Source organism: Chiloscyllium punctatum, chromosome 46 (genome assembly GCF_047496795.1).
Source record: "Chiloscyllium punctatum isolate Juve2018m chromosome 46, sChiPun1.3, whole genome shotgun sequence".
Lineage (NCBI taxonomy): Eukaryota > Metazoa > Chordata > Chondrichthyes > Orectolobiformes > Hemiscylliidae > Chiloscyllium > Chiloscyllium punctatum.
In genome coordinates this window covers 47,995,043-48,008,789 of record NC_092784.1, presented here as the reverse complement: position 1 = coordinate 48,008,789, position 13,747 = coordinate 47,995,043, and the positions used below count along the sequence as shown (strand labels likewise).

General features: G+C 42.3%; 1 protein-coding gene across 9 annotated transcripts in view; it reads right to left on the bottom strand.

Moving 5' to 3' along the window:
* The window catches only part of brd4 (bromodomain containing 4), a 182,172-nt gene that overhangs the window by 109,624 nt on the left and 58,801 nt on the right, over window positions 1–13,747 (bottom strand). For all 9 annotated transcript variants that reach the window (XM_072564153.1, XM_072564154.1, XM_072564156.1 and 6 more), the window contains exon 2: window positions 1,204–1,522. In XM_072564153.1, the coding sequence (XP_072420254.1) occupies window positions 1,204–1,488 (285 nt within the window). In that variant the 5' untranslated portion in view covers window positions 1,489–1,522. The remainder of the gene's footprint in view (window positions 1–1,203; window positions 1,523–13,747) is intronic.

The following is a 13,747-nucleotide window of genomic DNA, read 5'->3' as shown; positions in this document are numbered from 1 at the left end:
TATATTGAATATGTGTTGATGAGACAATCTACGGGGTCAATTATCTAATTCTGTTCCCATACAAACAACTAGTTTGGAATCCGATCAGGTAGTTCACAACAGTTTAAATTCAACCAATTAGTTTAAAAAGACACCTGGAGACAAAGGACCAATGACAGTGCACGAAACATTCACACCAAGACCTCCACACCACCTTTAGTAAAAAGTGGATTCTCAGCAGCTGGAAATCAATCTCCGATTATGTTCTTGTAAATGCCTATTTTGCAGCTAACCCCGCCACAAATGTGCAACAAACTGTTCAGAGCTTCTCCACTATGGAGTTTCCATATACAACCAGATATGCCACAAAATAATTCAGCTGACACTCGTTTTTGAATTTCACTATTTGCACTGTCAGTATTTTGAACTTGGGAGCTTAGTACCTGGTAGATCACACTGAACTTGAACACAGGCATGAACGCAATGCAACATATGACATCTATCGGAGGTAATCACTGCGTACCTCAACAAGTAATTTAGACTTCAAAATGTAAATTACAGAAAAATTTCACCTTTTTGTTAAAAGCAGGGTCCCAAAATGAGTTATCATGTGGTTGAATGAGCTCCATAAAATATGAAGAAACTGCCTTTGTATATCACTCAGACTATTAAATTCTATTAGAGTCAAAAACTGTGGGGCTGGAAAAGCACAAGTCAGGTAGCATTCGAGGAACAGAAGAGTCAATGTTTCAGGCATGATCTCCAGCAGTTCTCACTTCCTCCTATTAAATTAATTGTGTATTGCACAATTTTTGTTCTGGAGACAAATTCAGCATACTATCACAACAAGGTCCCACAAATAGCAAATCAACAGAATACACCAATCAAAAGGACACTGAGAAAACAGTTCTTCAAATATTACAAGTTTCTGGAGTGAAACGTGAACCCTTGCCTTTTGCTTTAAAGGCAAATATTTCTAAGTTAGACTGACACTTAATATAGTATGTTTAATTCTAGTCTGATTGCCCTCAATCCCAACAGCAGGAACAAATGAAGTTACTCCCAGAAATCCCTAATTAACAGGCAATAATATAGCAGGGTTTCCAATACCTGCAGACATGTTAGTAACTGAACAACATGGTTTTCCCATGAAGACAGGACAAGGTAGGCCTACAAAGCAATAAAAGCAAAACTGTTTATTCAAAGGAAAAACAAACAACTTACTGGCAGATTTAGTTTCACAGCATCCACAGGCTGTTGGAAAGGCCATGCAAACTGATGTTTCCATATTGTCTTCAAGAGCACTTTTGAGAGAAACTGCAGTTGGTTCGTCAACCGTTTGGATCGGTTAGGGTTGGAAGTTTCAGGAGGGGGTGGATTGCCGATAACATTACTTGGTTGTTGGGGTTGAGCTTGTGACTGTGTTGAAGACATTTGTGTACTTTCTAGGCCATCCCCCATCGCTGATAATTTTCTTAATCTCTTCCCTGGACCACTTTCACTTGACATACCATTGATCCCATTGTAGACCTCGCCTGGTAACCTGGAATGAGAGAGGGTGGAATTAGAGCCTCTTGAAACCCCATGCAGCAGTACTTATACTTAATACCCCATCTAGCAACTCAGATTTAATACTCAGGGGTAAACTTTCAAATGAGTCTGCATCATTACTGAAGTGAGATTCAAAATAAATAAACCACCTTCACCATTTGAATGTTAACTTAAGCTACAACTGAAGTAATCACCTCACTTCTTCCAACTTAACTCTTCACGCTTTGTACAGCGTCTGTCAAAAATGACTTCATGACCCTGCTTTCCCAAAATTGCCCAAATTTCATCTCAACACCTGAAATGCTATTGGGAGTGCTATTACAAGACTGAACTTTAGCAAAGATTCAATAAAAACATCTGCAGACACTGGCTACATCAAAAACTGTTTCTCGACTAAGGTTGCAACTAGCTGTGCCCAAAAGCCAGTAACCATTGCTACGTGTTAATTTCTCTGATGCACAGGGATTATTTATTATAGAATAGTATGCCACACTCCTGTGTGGCTGCACACTTAAATGCACAAGTACACTGGGCTCATCGATAGGAGTTAAAAATCACATCAGGTTATAGTCCAACAGGTTTATTTAGAGGCACCAGCTTTCGGAGCACTGCTCCTTCATCAGGTAGTTTTGGAAGAGAATCATAAGACAGAATTTATAACAAAAGATCAGTGCTGAAAATGTGTTGCTTGAAAAGTGCAGCAGGTCAGGCAGCATCCAAAAGCAGGACAATCAACGTTTCGGGCATGAGCCCTTCTTCAGGATGCTGCCCGAAACGCAATTCTCCTGCTGCACGCACATGGGTGAGAGTGGGCGTGACACCATGTGCAGGAGATGGTGTGCGCGCGTGTATGGTGTAGTGGGGTCACCTACTGTGTGACATGAACCCAAGGTCCTAGTTGAGGCCATCCTCGTGTGTTCCTAACTTGGCTATCAGCCTTCTGCTTGCCTACTCTGCATTGATGAGTGTCCCGAAGTCTGCCTTGGAAGATAGTCACCAGACGATCAGCGGCTGAATGCCCCTAACCGCTGTGTAAAGTTCTGGTCACCTTGCTTTAGGAAGATTATTAACAACTTGGAGAGGGTGTAGAAAATATTTACAAGGATGTTACTGGGACTGGAGGATTGTAGTCCAGGGAAAGGCTAGATAGGCTGGCATCTTTTCACTAGAGCTGAGATGGTTGAGGGTGACTTTGTAGAGGTCTATTAGAAACATGAGGGGCTGAGATATGGTGAATATCAATGGTCTTTTCCCTCAGATGAGTTCAAAACTAGAGGATATATTAAAGGTGAGGGGGGAAAAAAAAGTTAAAAAAGGGACCAGAGGCGCAACCTTTTCCACACAGAGTGGTTCATTTGTGGATTAACTGCCAGAGGAAGCAGTAAACGCAGATACATTTACAACATTTAGAACACAGTTGAACAGGCACATGAATAAGAAAGGCTTACAAGGATATGGGACAAATTCAGGCAAATGGAACTAGTTTAATTTGGGAAAATTGGTCACCAAGAACAATTTGGACCAAAGGCCTGTTTCTGTGCTGCATGACATGATTCAATAAATGCAGCTTTCAGGTCAAAGGCAATCACTCCTCACTTATGGAATATTTGAACTAAGGATGAAATGAGGTCTCGAACGAGTGGAACCAAAGCCTGGCGTCAGCGAACAGGTTATTGCTGGACAGGAGTTCTTGATGACACCATGACCTTACTGATAATCAAGAACATAGGGTGGTAGTCAGCTAGGTTGGATACATCTTGTACAAACAAAACAAGATAAATGTAGCCAACTTTCCACATGGTCGGTTAGTTGTCAGTGTTGAGAGCTGCTCTGCACAGCCTCAAGGTTATGACAAGCTCTGGAGCACAAATCTTCAGTATAATGACCAGAATAATATCTGGACCCATAGCCTTTACAACACAGTCAGTTCTGATATAACAGAAGTTCTGTTCTCGTGCTGAGATGTTAAAGGATTAATATGCTCTGCTGACCTTCAAGAAATTGGATGTCCTGGGGGGGTAGGGTGACATCTCCTATTCAAAACGACGAAGAATGTTGCAGTTAAAATTCTGTCTACACCCTGCAGTTTTAAAAAAATGATATACACCAGATCTTGCCATTAAGGAATGATCTACATCACACTGTTTCTGGAAATCAAGTCACTACATTGCGTTGAGTCGCATGTGACAATGGGAGTGTGGCTGGGTATTGTCCTGTAGACATTACTGATGATGATATAACATCTTGTACAAAGGAAAAAATGGTCCTGTTGTTCAGAGAACTCTTGACACGGCTCCATGATCCCTACGAAGTGTATTAAGGATCCCTCCAAAAAGCTTGTACTTCATTAATAAATTTTGGCTGTTCACATGCCATATTGCAATTGCATCAAGTGTGTAAGAATATCAACAAAAACAACCTAACAGTGTGATCTCGTATCAAGAAAATCTCTCAAGGCTATTTAATGAGGCCGGAATTGCAGTATAGCCAATATAGGAAAGGAAAGTTCGCGGTCTACAAATAAAGTCTAAAATCTTGAATCACATTAAAGCCAATCCGCATTAAAGCAGCGCATTATAGCAGAACTGTACTCCAGTGTCTTCCAGTTTTTTTTTAAAATATCACTGAGCAAATCAAATTGTTATGCTGGGGACAAGACAAAAATGGACCATATACTCAGCACATCTGGCTGAATATTGTTACAAAAGGTAAGGTTGCTATATTTACAATGATGTGTTGGTCTCCTCCATTATAGAGGATGGATATATTTGCTGAGGGCCCTCCTCCACCAAGTTGTTTAATTGTTCACTCGCCACAACTGGATGCGTTAAGGCTGCAGATCTTAAGTTCTGATCTGTTGGATGTGGGATCAGTTAGGTCTATCATTTGCTGATTTGGCTGTTTGGCATGCAAATAGTCCTGCTGTGTAGCTTCATCAGGTTAATACCTCATTTTTAGGTATGTCTTGTGCTGCTCCTCGTATACCCTCTCTCACTATTGAGCTAGGATTGATCCCTTGGCTTGATGAAAATGGTCAAATGGGAGACATGCCAGATCATGAGGTCGCAGATTGTATTGGAGTACAACTTGGCTCAAGGCCCACAGTACGTCATGCATGCTCAATATGAATTTGCTGGATCTGTTTGAAGTCTGCCCCATTTAACAGTGATAGCAATAACAACGCAAAGTTCTGAGAATATATTGTGACGGCAGGATTTCTTTTCCACAAAGTGACCCTATTGCTAAGGCCATGGACAGATACCAACTGCATCAGGCAGATTGGTGAGGATGAGATCAAATATGCTTTACCCTCTCATTGGTTGTCTCACCACTTCATAGAACAAAACAATGCAGAAAAGGCCTTCAGCTGTTGATGTTGTACTGACCTATGAACTAATCTAAGCCTTACACTATCCCATCAATCATCCAAATGCTTATCGAAGGGCTGTTTAAATGCCCCTAATGTGGCTGAGTCAACATGATTGGCAAGCAGGGCATTCCACACTCTTACCCCTGAGTAAAGAACCTGCCTCTGACATCGGTCTTAAAATCCATCACCCCTCCATTTGCAGCTATGCCCCTTGTACAAGCGGAGGTCATGATCCTCGGAAAAAGACCCTCCTTGTCCACCCTATCTAATCCTCTGATCATCTTGTATGTGTCTATTAAATCCCCTCTATGCCTTCTTCTCTCCAACGAGAACAGACGCAAGTCCCTCAGCCTTTCCTCATAAGACCTTCCTTCCAGACCAGGCAACATCCTGGTAGACCTCCTCTGCACCTTTTCCAAAGCTTCCAGATCCTTTCACTCATGGGGCAACTGGAACTGTACACAATGTTCCAAGAGCGGCCGCACCAGAGTTTTATACAGTTGCAGCATAACATCACTGCTCCCGAACTCAATCCCTCCAATAAAGCCTAACATATCGTATGCCTTCTTAACAGCACTATCAACCTGGATGGCAACTTTCAGGGATCTATGTACATGGACACGAAGATCCCTCTGCACATCCACATTACGAAGAATCTTTCCATTGACCCAGTATTCTGCCTACCTGTTATTCTTTCCTAAGTGAATCACCTCACATTTACCTGCATTGATTTCCATTTTCCACCTCTCAGCCCAATTCTGCAGTTTATCCAAGTCCCCCTGCAACATTCTTCCACACTGTTCATCAGTCCACCGACTTTAAATGTCATCTGCAAACTTACTTACCCTTCCACCTATGCCTGCACCCAAGTCATTTATAAAAATGACAAACAAGTGGTCCCAAAACAGATCCTGTGGTTCACCACTAGTAACTGGACTCCAGGTTGAATATTTTCCCATCAACCACCATTCACTGCCTTCTTACAGTTTCCAATCCAAATTGCCTAATCACCCTCAATCCCATGCCTCCGCATTTTCTACAACAGCCCATCAGGTGGAACCTCCAAGGCTTGACTGAAGTCCATGTACACCACATCAAATGCCCTACCCTCATCTACATGCTTGGTCACTTTCTTAAAAAACCTGGAGGTTTCAGAGACATGACCTGCTCTTGACAAAACCATGTTGACTATCTGAAATCAAATTGTTGCTTGCGAGATGATAATAAATCCTCCCATTTATAATCCTTTCCAAACCTTTTCCTGCAATAGACGCAAGGCTCACTGGTCTGTAATTACCTGGTTCATCTCTGTTGCCCTTCTTGAACAAGAGCACATTTGCAATCCTCAAATCCTCTGGTACTAAACTTGTAGAGGATGACACGCAAAGATCAAGGCCAAAGGCTCCACCATCTCCTCCCTAGCTTCCCAGAAAATCTTCATAAGTCCACTAGGCTGGATGGGATTTATCTACTTTCACATATTCTAGAATTGGTAATACCTCCTCCTTACCAACCTCAATCTTTTCAAGTCCAATAACCTGTATCTCAGTCTTCTCCTCAACAATATTTTTTTTGAGTGAGAAATTTTCATTCAGCACCTCTCTGATCTCCACAGAGTCCACACACAATTTTCTGCTTCTCTCTTTGACTGGCCCTATTCCTACCCTAATCATCCTTTTATTCCTCACCTACCTATAGAAAGCTTAAAGATTCTCCTTTACTCTGCCTGAAGACTGCTCACGTCCCATCCTTGCTCCTCTTAACTCTCTTTTTAAATTCTTCCTTGCTAATCTAACTCTCCAATGCCTCATCTGAACCATCGCATTTCAATGTCACATAAGCCTCCCTTTTCCTTTTAACAAGCGATACAATTTCTTTAGTAAACCACAGTTGCCTTACTTTATCACTTCCTCCCTGATAGGGGCATACCTATAAGGATAGCAATATCTGTTCCTTAAACCAGCTCCATGTTTCAATTGTCCCCATCCCCTGCATTTTGTTACCCCATACTATGCCTCCAAAGTCTTGCCTAAATCGCATTATAAATTGCCCTTCCCCCATCCATCTATATCTCTTGCCCTGCGGTGTGTACCTATCCCTTTCCATTGCTTAATTAAATGCAACTGATTTATGGTCACTCTCCAAAGTGCTCACCTACCACTAAATCAAACACCTGGCCTTGGTTCATTACCAACTACCAGATCCAATGTGGCCTCACCCCTTGTGAGCCCTTCAACATACTGTGTCAGGAAATTCTCCTGCACACAAGAGACAAAAACTGATCCATCCGACATACTAGAATTAAGCATTTCCAATCAATGTTGGGCAAGTTAAAGTCCCCCATAATGACCACCTTGTTCCTTTCACTCCTGCCCAGAATAGCTTTGCTAAGCGCTAATCCTTCAGTCTACACTCAGTCTAACAGAAATGCTTATAAAGATTTATTTTTAAAAAATATCAAGGCAGAAATTCCCTTAGAAATGACCCATTATTTTATCAATTCCAACAAAACACATTAAGTGCTTCACCGGACTCCTAATGATGTAAATAGGTAGGAATGTTTTTGTCAAGTTTATAACCATCAGTTCAGAAATTAGCCATTAGTTTAGAGATACAGGTCATTGCTATAACATGTTCCAAAACTTTAATTCATTTTAACACAATTGATGAATTAGACACACTTTCTAAAGTGCGAACTTTTAAAACGTGCGTTGGCTGTAAAACGATTGCATCGCCAACACTAAACACTGCTTCTGAAGCCTGCTGTTTCGGAAATGTCGGTGGATGATTTGGTTGATGCGAAGGTTTGTAGGGTGGAAGGTGAGCACCCCACCTCCAAAAAGACCCCACCACCAGGGATATATTTTCCTCCCCACCCCTTTCCGCCTTCCGCAAAGACCGTTCCCTCCGTGACTACCTGGTCAGGTCCACACCCCCCTATGACCCACCCTCCCATTCTGGCACTTTCCCATGCCACCGCAGGAACTGTAAAACCTGCGCCCACACCTCCTCCCTCACCTCTATCCAAGGCCCTAAAGGAGCCTTCCACATCCAAAGTTTCACCTGCACATCCACTAATATCATTTATTGTATCCGTTGCTCCCGATGTGGTCTCCTCTACATTGGGGAGACTGGGCGCCTCCGAGCAGAGCGCTTTAGGGAACATCTCCGAGACACCCGCACCAATCAACCAAACCGCCCCGTGGCCCAACATTTCAACTCCCCCTCCCACTCTGCCGAGGACATGGAGGTCCTGGGCCTCCTTCACCGCCGCTCCCTCACCACCAGATGCCTGGGAGGAAGAACGCCTCATCTTCCGCCTCGGAACACTTCAACCCCAGGGCAATGTGGACTTCAACAGCTTCCTCATTTCCCCTTCCCCCACCTCATCCTAGTTTCAAACTTCCAGCTCAGTAACTGTCTCCTTGACTTGTCCGACCTGCCTATCTTCTTTTCCACCTATCCACTCCACCCTCTCATCCTTGACCTATCGCCTTCATCCCCTCCCCCACTCACCCATTGTACTCTATGCTACTCTCTCCCCACCCCCACCCTCCTCTAGCTTCTCTCTCCACGCTTCAGGCTCACTGCCTTTATTCCTGAAGGGCTTTTGCCCGAAACGTCGATTTCGCTGCTCGTTGGATGTTGCCTGAACTGCTGTGCTCTTCCAGCACCACTAATCCAGATACTGCTTCTGAAGCGCAATTCTTCAACAACAGGGATTGCACAAGAACACACCATGTTACAGAACAACCTGTAGTAAGGGCTGCAGGTGCTGGAAGTCAGAGTCAATAAAACATGCAACTGGGAAGGCACAACTGTCCCAAAGGGTCCCAAACTAAAAATGTCAACTTTCCTGCTGCTCTGATGCTGTCTGACCAGCTGTGCCTTTCCAGCCATTGGTATAGTTTTGATTTCAGAACAAAGTTCAAGGTCCCTACATTCAGAAAATTAGGAGTTTGATTCAGAAAGAAGAATATTTTCTCCTTTGAAGGAGAATCAAATTCTCAGTTCAAGGAACTGCTCATAAGGGAAATGAAATAGCAAATATTATAGATTATACCATAATTAATATCAAGACAGACAGGTTTGAGGTGAAAACAACAAACAGTGGAAAAACACAAGAATAAACTCTCTCTTACAAAAAGCAGATTTCAAATTATACGTATCTTCTCAGACAGTTAAGAACAAAAGAATTTAATTAGCAGAAGTACAATATTCAACCCCCTCAACCTGCTCAATTTGAGATCATGGTGGACCTGAACTCTGTCTCAACTCCACTTTCCTGCCAGCTCTCCATAACCCTTCAAACCAGTACTAATAAAAAAATGCCTCACTCCTAACATTGTAAGTTACGATCATAGGATATAGTAACACAATTAGTCCATTCAGCCACTATGTCTATTCTATCAATAGATCTTGGCTAATGCGTTTGTCAACCTTATTCTTCTGCCTTCACTCCATAACCCTTGCTCGCCCTACTAATCAAGGCCCAGTCTTAAATACAGTCAATTACTTGGTCTCTACAGCTCTCTTCAGCAATGAGTTCCACAGATTCACCATCTAGCTCAGTCCTAAAGGATTGTCCTTTCTCTCTGATACTGTGCCCTCGGGTATTCATCTCTCTTATCAGTGGAATGATCATCTCATTGGCAATTGTAAATCAAGGCCTCCCTTGATAATAAGTTTCTATCAGGTCCTCCCCTCATCCTACTGATATCCAAGTACAGACCCAGAGTCCTCAATCACGCTGCCTACTCAAATTTACTCCATTGTTCCATTGCACTCTGGGGTTGCAAATTCCATAGATTCATGCCACTCAGAAGTAATGTCTGAGCTATTTTAAATCCACTATTCATTATCCTTAAACTATGACCTTTCATTCTAGTTTTCCCCACCAGGAAAATTATGTCTACTTTGTTGATCACCTTTAGAACCTTATATCCCTCGATTAGATCTTCTCTCGTTCTCCTCAACTCCACAGCGTTTCAGTCGAAACTGTTCTCTCCAAAATACAAACCCTTACTTTTCAAGTCAATCTAATGAATCTCCTCTGTACGAACTCCAATGCATCAATATCCCTCAATGAAGGAGGCAAAACCTGCATACAATACTCCATGTGCAGTCTCACAAATACTTTGTACCAGTTGCAGCAACACTTCCTCACTTTTATACTTTAGCAATAAGTGCCAAAATCCATTTGCCTTATTTTCCACATACACTCTTAACAGAGGAAAATAGTAAGGACACCGCCACACCAAAGCACTACAAGTCTTCTCTAGATAAGTTGCCTACACTTCAACCGAAAATGGATAACCTCACATCAACTTTAAACCTATTTGCCAAATTTTGGTCCATTCAGCTACCCTGACCCATTTGGAATAATATTCCTTCGTTGCAACAGACTTTCCCAGCTACTTTCGTGCCATATGCAAATTTGGCTACTTTCTATTCCTGACATAAATTAATATAGGTTGTAAAAAGTCAGAACCAGAGAACGAAATCCTACAGCACCTCATTCACTCACATTTACCAACCTGCTTTGTTAGCCAATCCTCTATCCAAGGTAATAAATTACCTGAATCCTATGTGACCTTACCATGTATGTTAACCTTAAGCATATTAAGGTATCAAATTACAGTATACCAAAACCACCAAGCCTTAAAACAGCAGAGGTGGTAGATCTTGACATTTCCTGATCCCCCACCTCCAGCAGTGAAGCAAACCTTGTTCTGACAGTATTACATTTCATCAAGTATTTGAGAAATCTGCATTTTCACACAGATTTAATAGTTTTCTAGAAAAGTCTTTGAAGCATACTTCCGCTCAAGGGAGACTTTAAAAAGGAAAGTCAAACTCAACAGCAAAAAATGCACAAGATTACACATTGAAAAATTTCTACTGTATAATTAAATTTCTAAACTGAAATTACATTTCATTGACACTAATCAACCCTATTAAATCAAAACACTTAATACTGCACTTATTTCCAGCAATGACTTCTACAGTACATTAAACAATTTTGAGACTTCCTTCACAGTTCAATCAAAAGGGCTGCCACAGTGTAAAGAATTCACTTTGGAAACTGAGTAGAACCTGTCTGGCACTGAGTGTAAGAGAGATGTACAGCACGGAAACAGACCCTTCGGTCCAACCCATCCATGCCGACCAGATATCCCAACCCAATCTAGTCCCACCTGCCAGAAACCGGCCCATATCCCTCCAAACCCTTCCTATTCATATACCCATCCAAATGCCTCTTAAAATGTTGCAATGGTACCAGCCTCCACCACTTCCTCTGGCAGCTCATTCAATACACGTATCACCATGTGAGATAAGAAGTTGCCCTGTTGGTGTCTCATATCTTTCACCTCTCACCCTAAACCTATGCCCTCTAGTTCTGGACTGCCCCACCCCAAGGAAGAGACCCTATCCATGCTCCTCAATTTTGTAAACCTCTACCAGGTCACCCCTCAGCCTCCAATGCTCCAGGGAAAACAGCCCCAACCTGTTCAGCCTCTCCCTATAGCTCAAATCCTCCAACCCTGGCAACATCCTTGTAAACCATTTCTGAATCCTTTCAAGTTTTACAACATCTTTCCGATAGGAAGGAGACCAGAATTCCAACAGTGGCCTAATCAATGTCCTGTACAGCCGCAACATGACCTCCCAACTCCTGTACTCAATACCCTGACCAATAAAGGAAAGCATACCAAATACCTTCTTCACTATCCTATCTACCTGTGACTCCACTTTCAAGGAGCTATGAACCTGCACTCCAAGGTCTCTTTGTTCAGTAACACTCCCTCGGACCTTACCATTAAGTGTATATGTCCTGCTAAGATTTACTTTCCCAAAATGCAACACCTTGCATTCATCAGAATTAAACTTCATCTGTCACTTCTCAGCCCACTGGCCCATCGGATTGTAATCTGAGGTAACCCTCTTCGCTATCCGCTACATCTCCAATTTTGGTGTCATCTGCAAACTTACTAACTGTACTTCTTAAGCTCACATCCAAATCATTTATGTAAATGACAAAAAGTAGGAGGGCCCAGCACCGATCCTGGTGGCACTCCACTGGTCACAGGTCTCAGTCTGAAAAACAACCCTCCACCACCACCCTCTGTCTTCTACCTTTGAGCCAGTTCTGTATCCAAATGGCTAGTTCTCCCTGTACTCCATGAGATCTAACCTTGCTAACCAGTCTCCCATGGGGAACCTTGTCGAACGCCTTACTGAAGTCCATATACATCTACAGCTCTGCCCTCATTAATCCTCTGTTCCTTCTTCAAAACAGTCAATCAAGTTTAAGAGACATGAGTTCCCATGCACAAAGCCATGTTGACTATCCCTAATCAGTCCTTGCCTTTCCAAATACATGTACATCCTGTCCCTCAGGAATCCCCCCAACAACTTGCCCACCACCGAGGTCAGGCTCACTGGTCTATAGTTCCCTGGCTTGTCCTTGCCACCCTTCTTAAACAGTGTCACCACGTTAGCCAACCTCCAGTCTTCCAGCACCTCACCTGTGACTATCGATGATACATATATCTCAGCAAGAGGTCCAGCAATCACTTCTCTAGCTTGCCAGAGTTCTAAGGTACACTTGATCTGGTCCTGGGGATTTATCCACCCTTAACCGTTTCAAGACATCAAGCACTTCCTTCTCTGTAATCTGGACATTTTGCAAGATGTCACCATCTATTTCCCTACAGTGTATATCTACCATATCCCTATCCACAGTAAATTCTGATGCAAAATAACTCATTTAGTATCTCCCCCATTTTCTGCGTTGAACTTAGAGTTGTTTCTTCTCCAATGATTTCACGTTCCAATTCTGAACCCTTCCACTTCCTTTGCCAAACAGAACTAATTTAAATTATTTTTGCACAAGACTAGAGTTCCAAGCATGAGTCCTAAATACCACTCCCCCTTCATGACTGCAACTTAGGAACACAGCTAGTTCCCAACAGCCTCCACATCTTTGCTTTGACTAGTGCCAGTTACACTACTGCCTTCCCAGCGCCTTCCAAGCTGACCCTGCTGGAAGTTCTCTTGCTGCCTGTATCAGAGAAACAAACACACAAGCTAGGTGAAACATGTTGCAGACAAGCTATCTCTACAGCAACATGTCACACTTAGCATGTCCCTGAACACTAATTAATTACCTCTCATTTAACCTAAAATGGTTAAAGTTCTTCTTTTGTTCATCCTTCGCCTTCAAAACACTGCTTTGACTGGGAATATTCCTTGAAAAAGTTATCCCCATTAAGTTAGCTGTTGTTACATCATTCCTATCAGGACACAGATAGGGGTTACCCATGTTTCAGTGTTTGCTCACTTAACTGGCATAAAACATAGGTCTAGCTTGAAATAAGACTGCTTACTCATCTTTCAAACGAGATGTCTCTATAACTTTAAATTTTAGCAATTATACCTCAACCTAGAAGCTATATCTGCATGTTTTACAAATAAGAGAAGGCACAACAGCAGGAAAAAAACAGGAAAGGTCAGGCTGGAAAAAGGAGTGAATTTTCCAAGCATGATTGTCTGAAAATTGATGACGGATTAAATCAAGACAGGAGTGCTAAAGTGAAGTCAGAGGTATCAACAGTCCCTCGTATGCTATGGCTCATTTACACACAGCGTGATTGGGGAGAGATATATTACAAACAGATAAATAAAGCGCTCAGTGCAGAAGAAAGTTAACCGTATTAGTTTATCCAAACTAGAATTTCTACTTGCATTGCATCTTTCAATTTCTCAATCACTGAAGTACTAAATTTAATCATTGCTCATTTGGTGGATTTTCTCATCCAGATTACATAGCCTCTCTCTGATAAA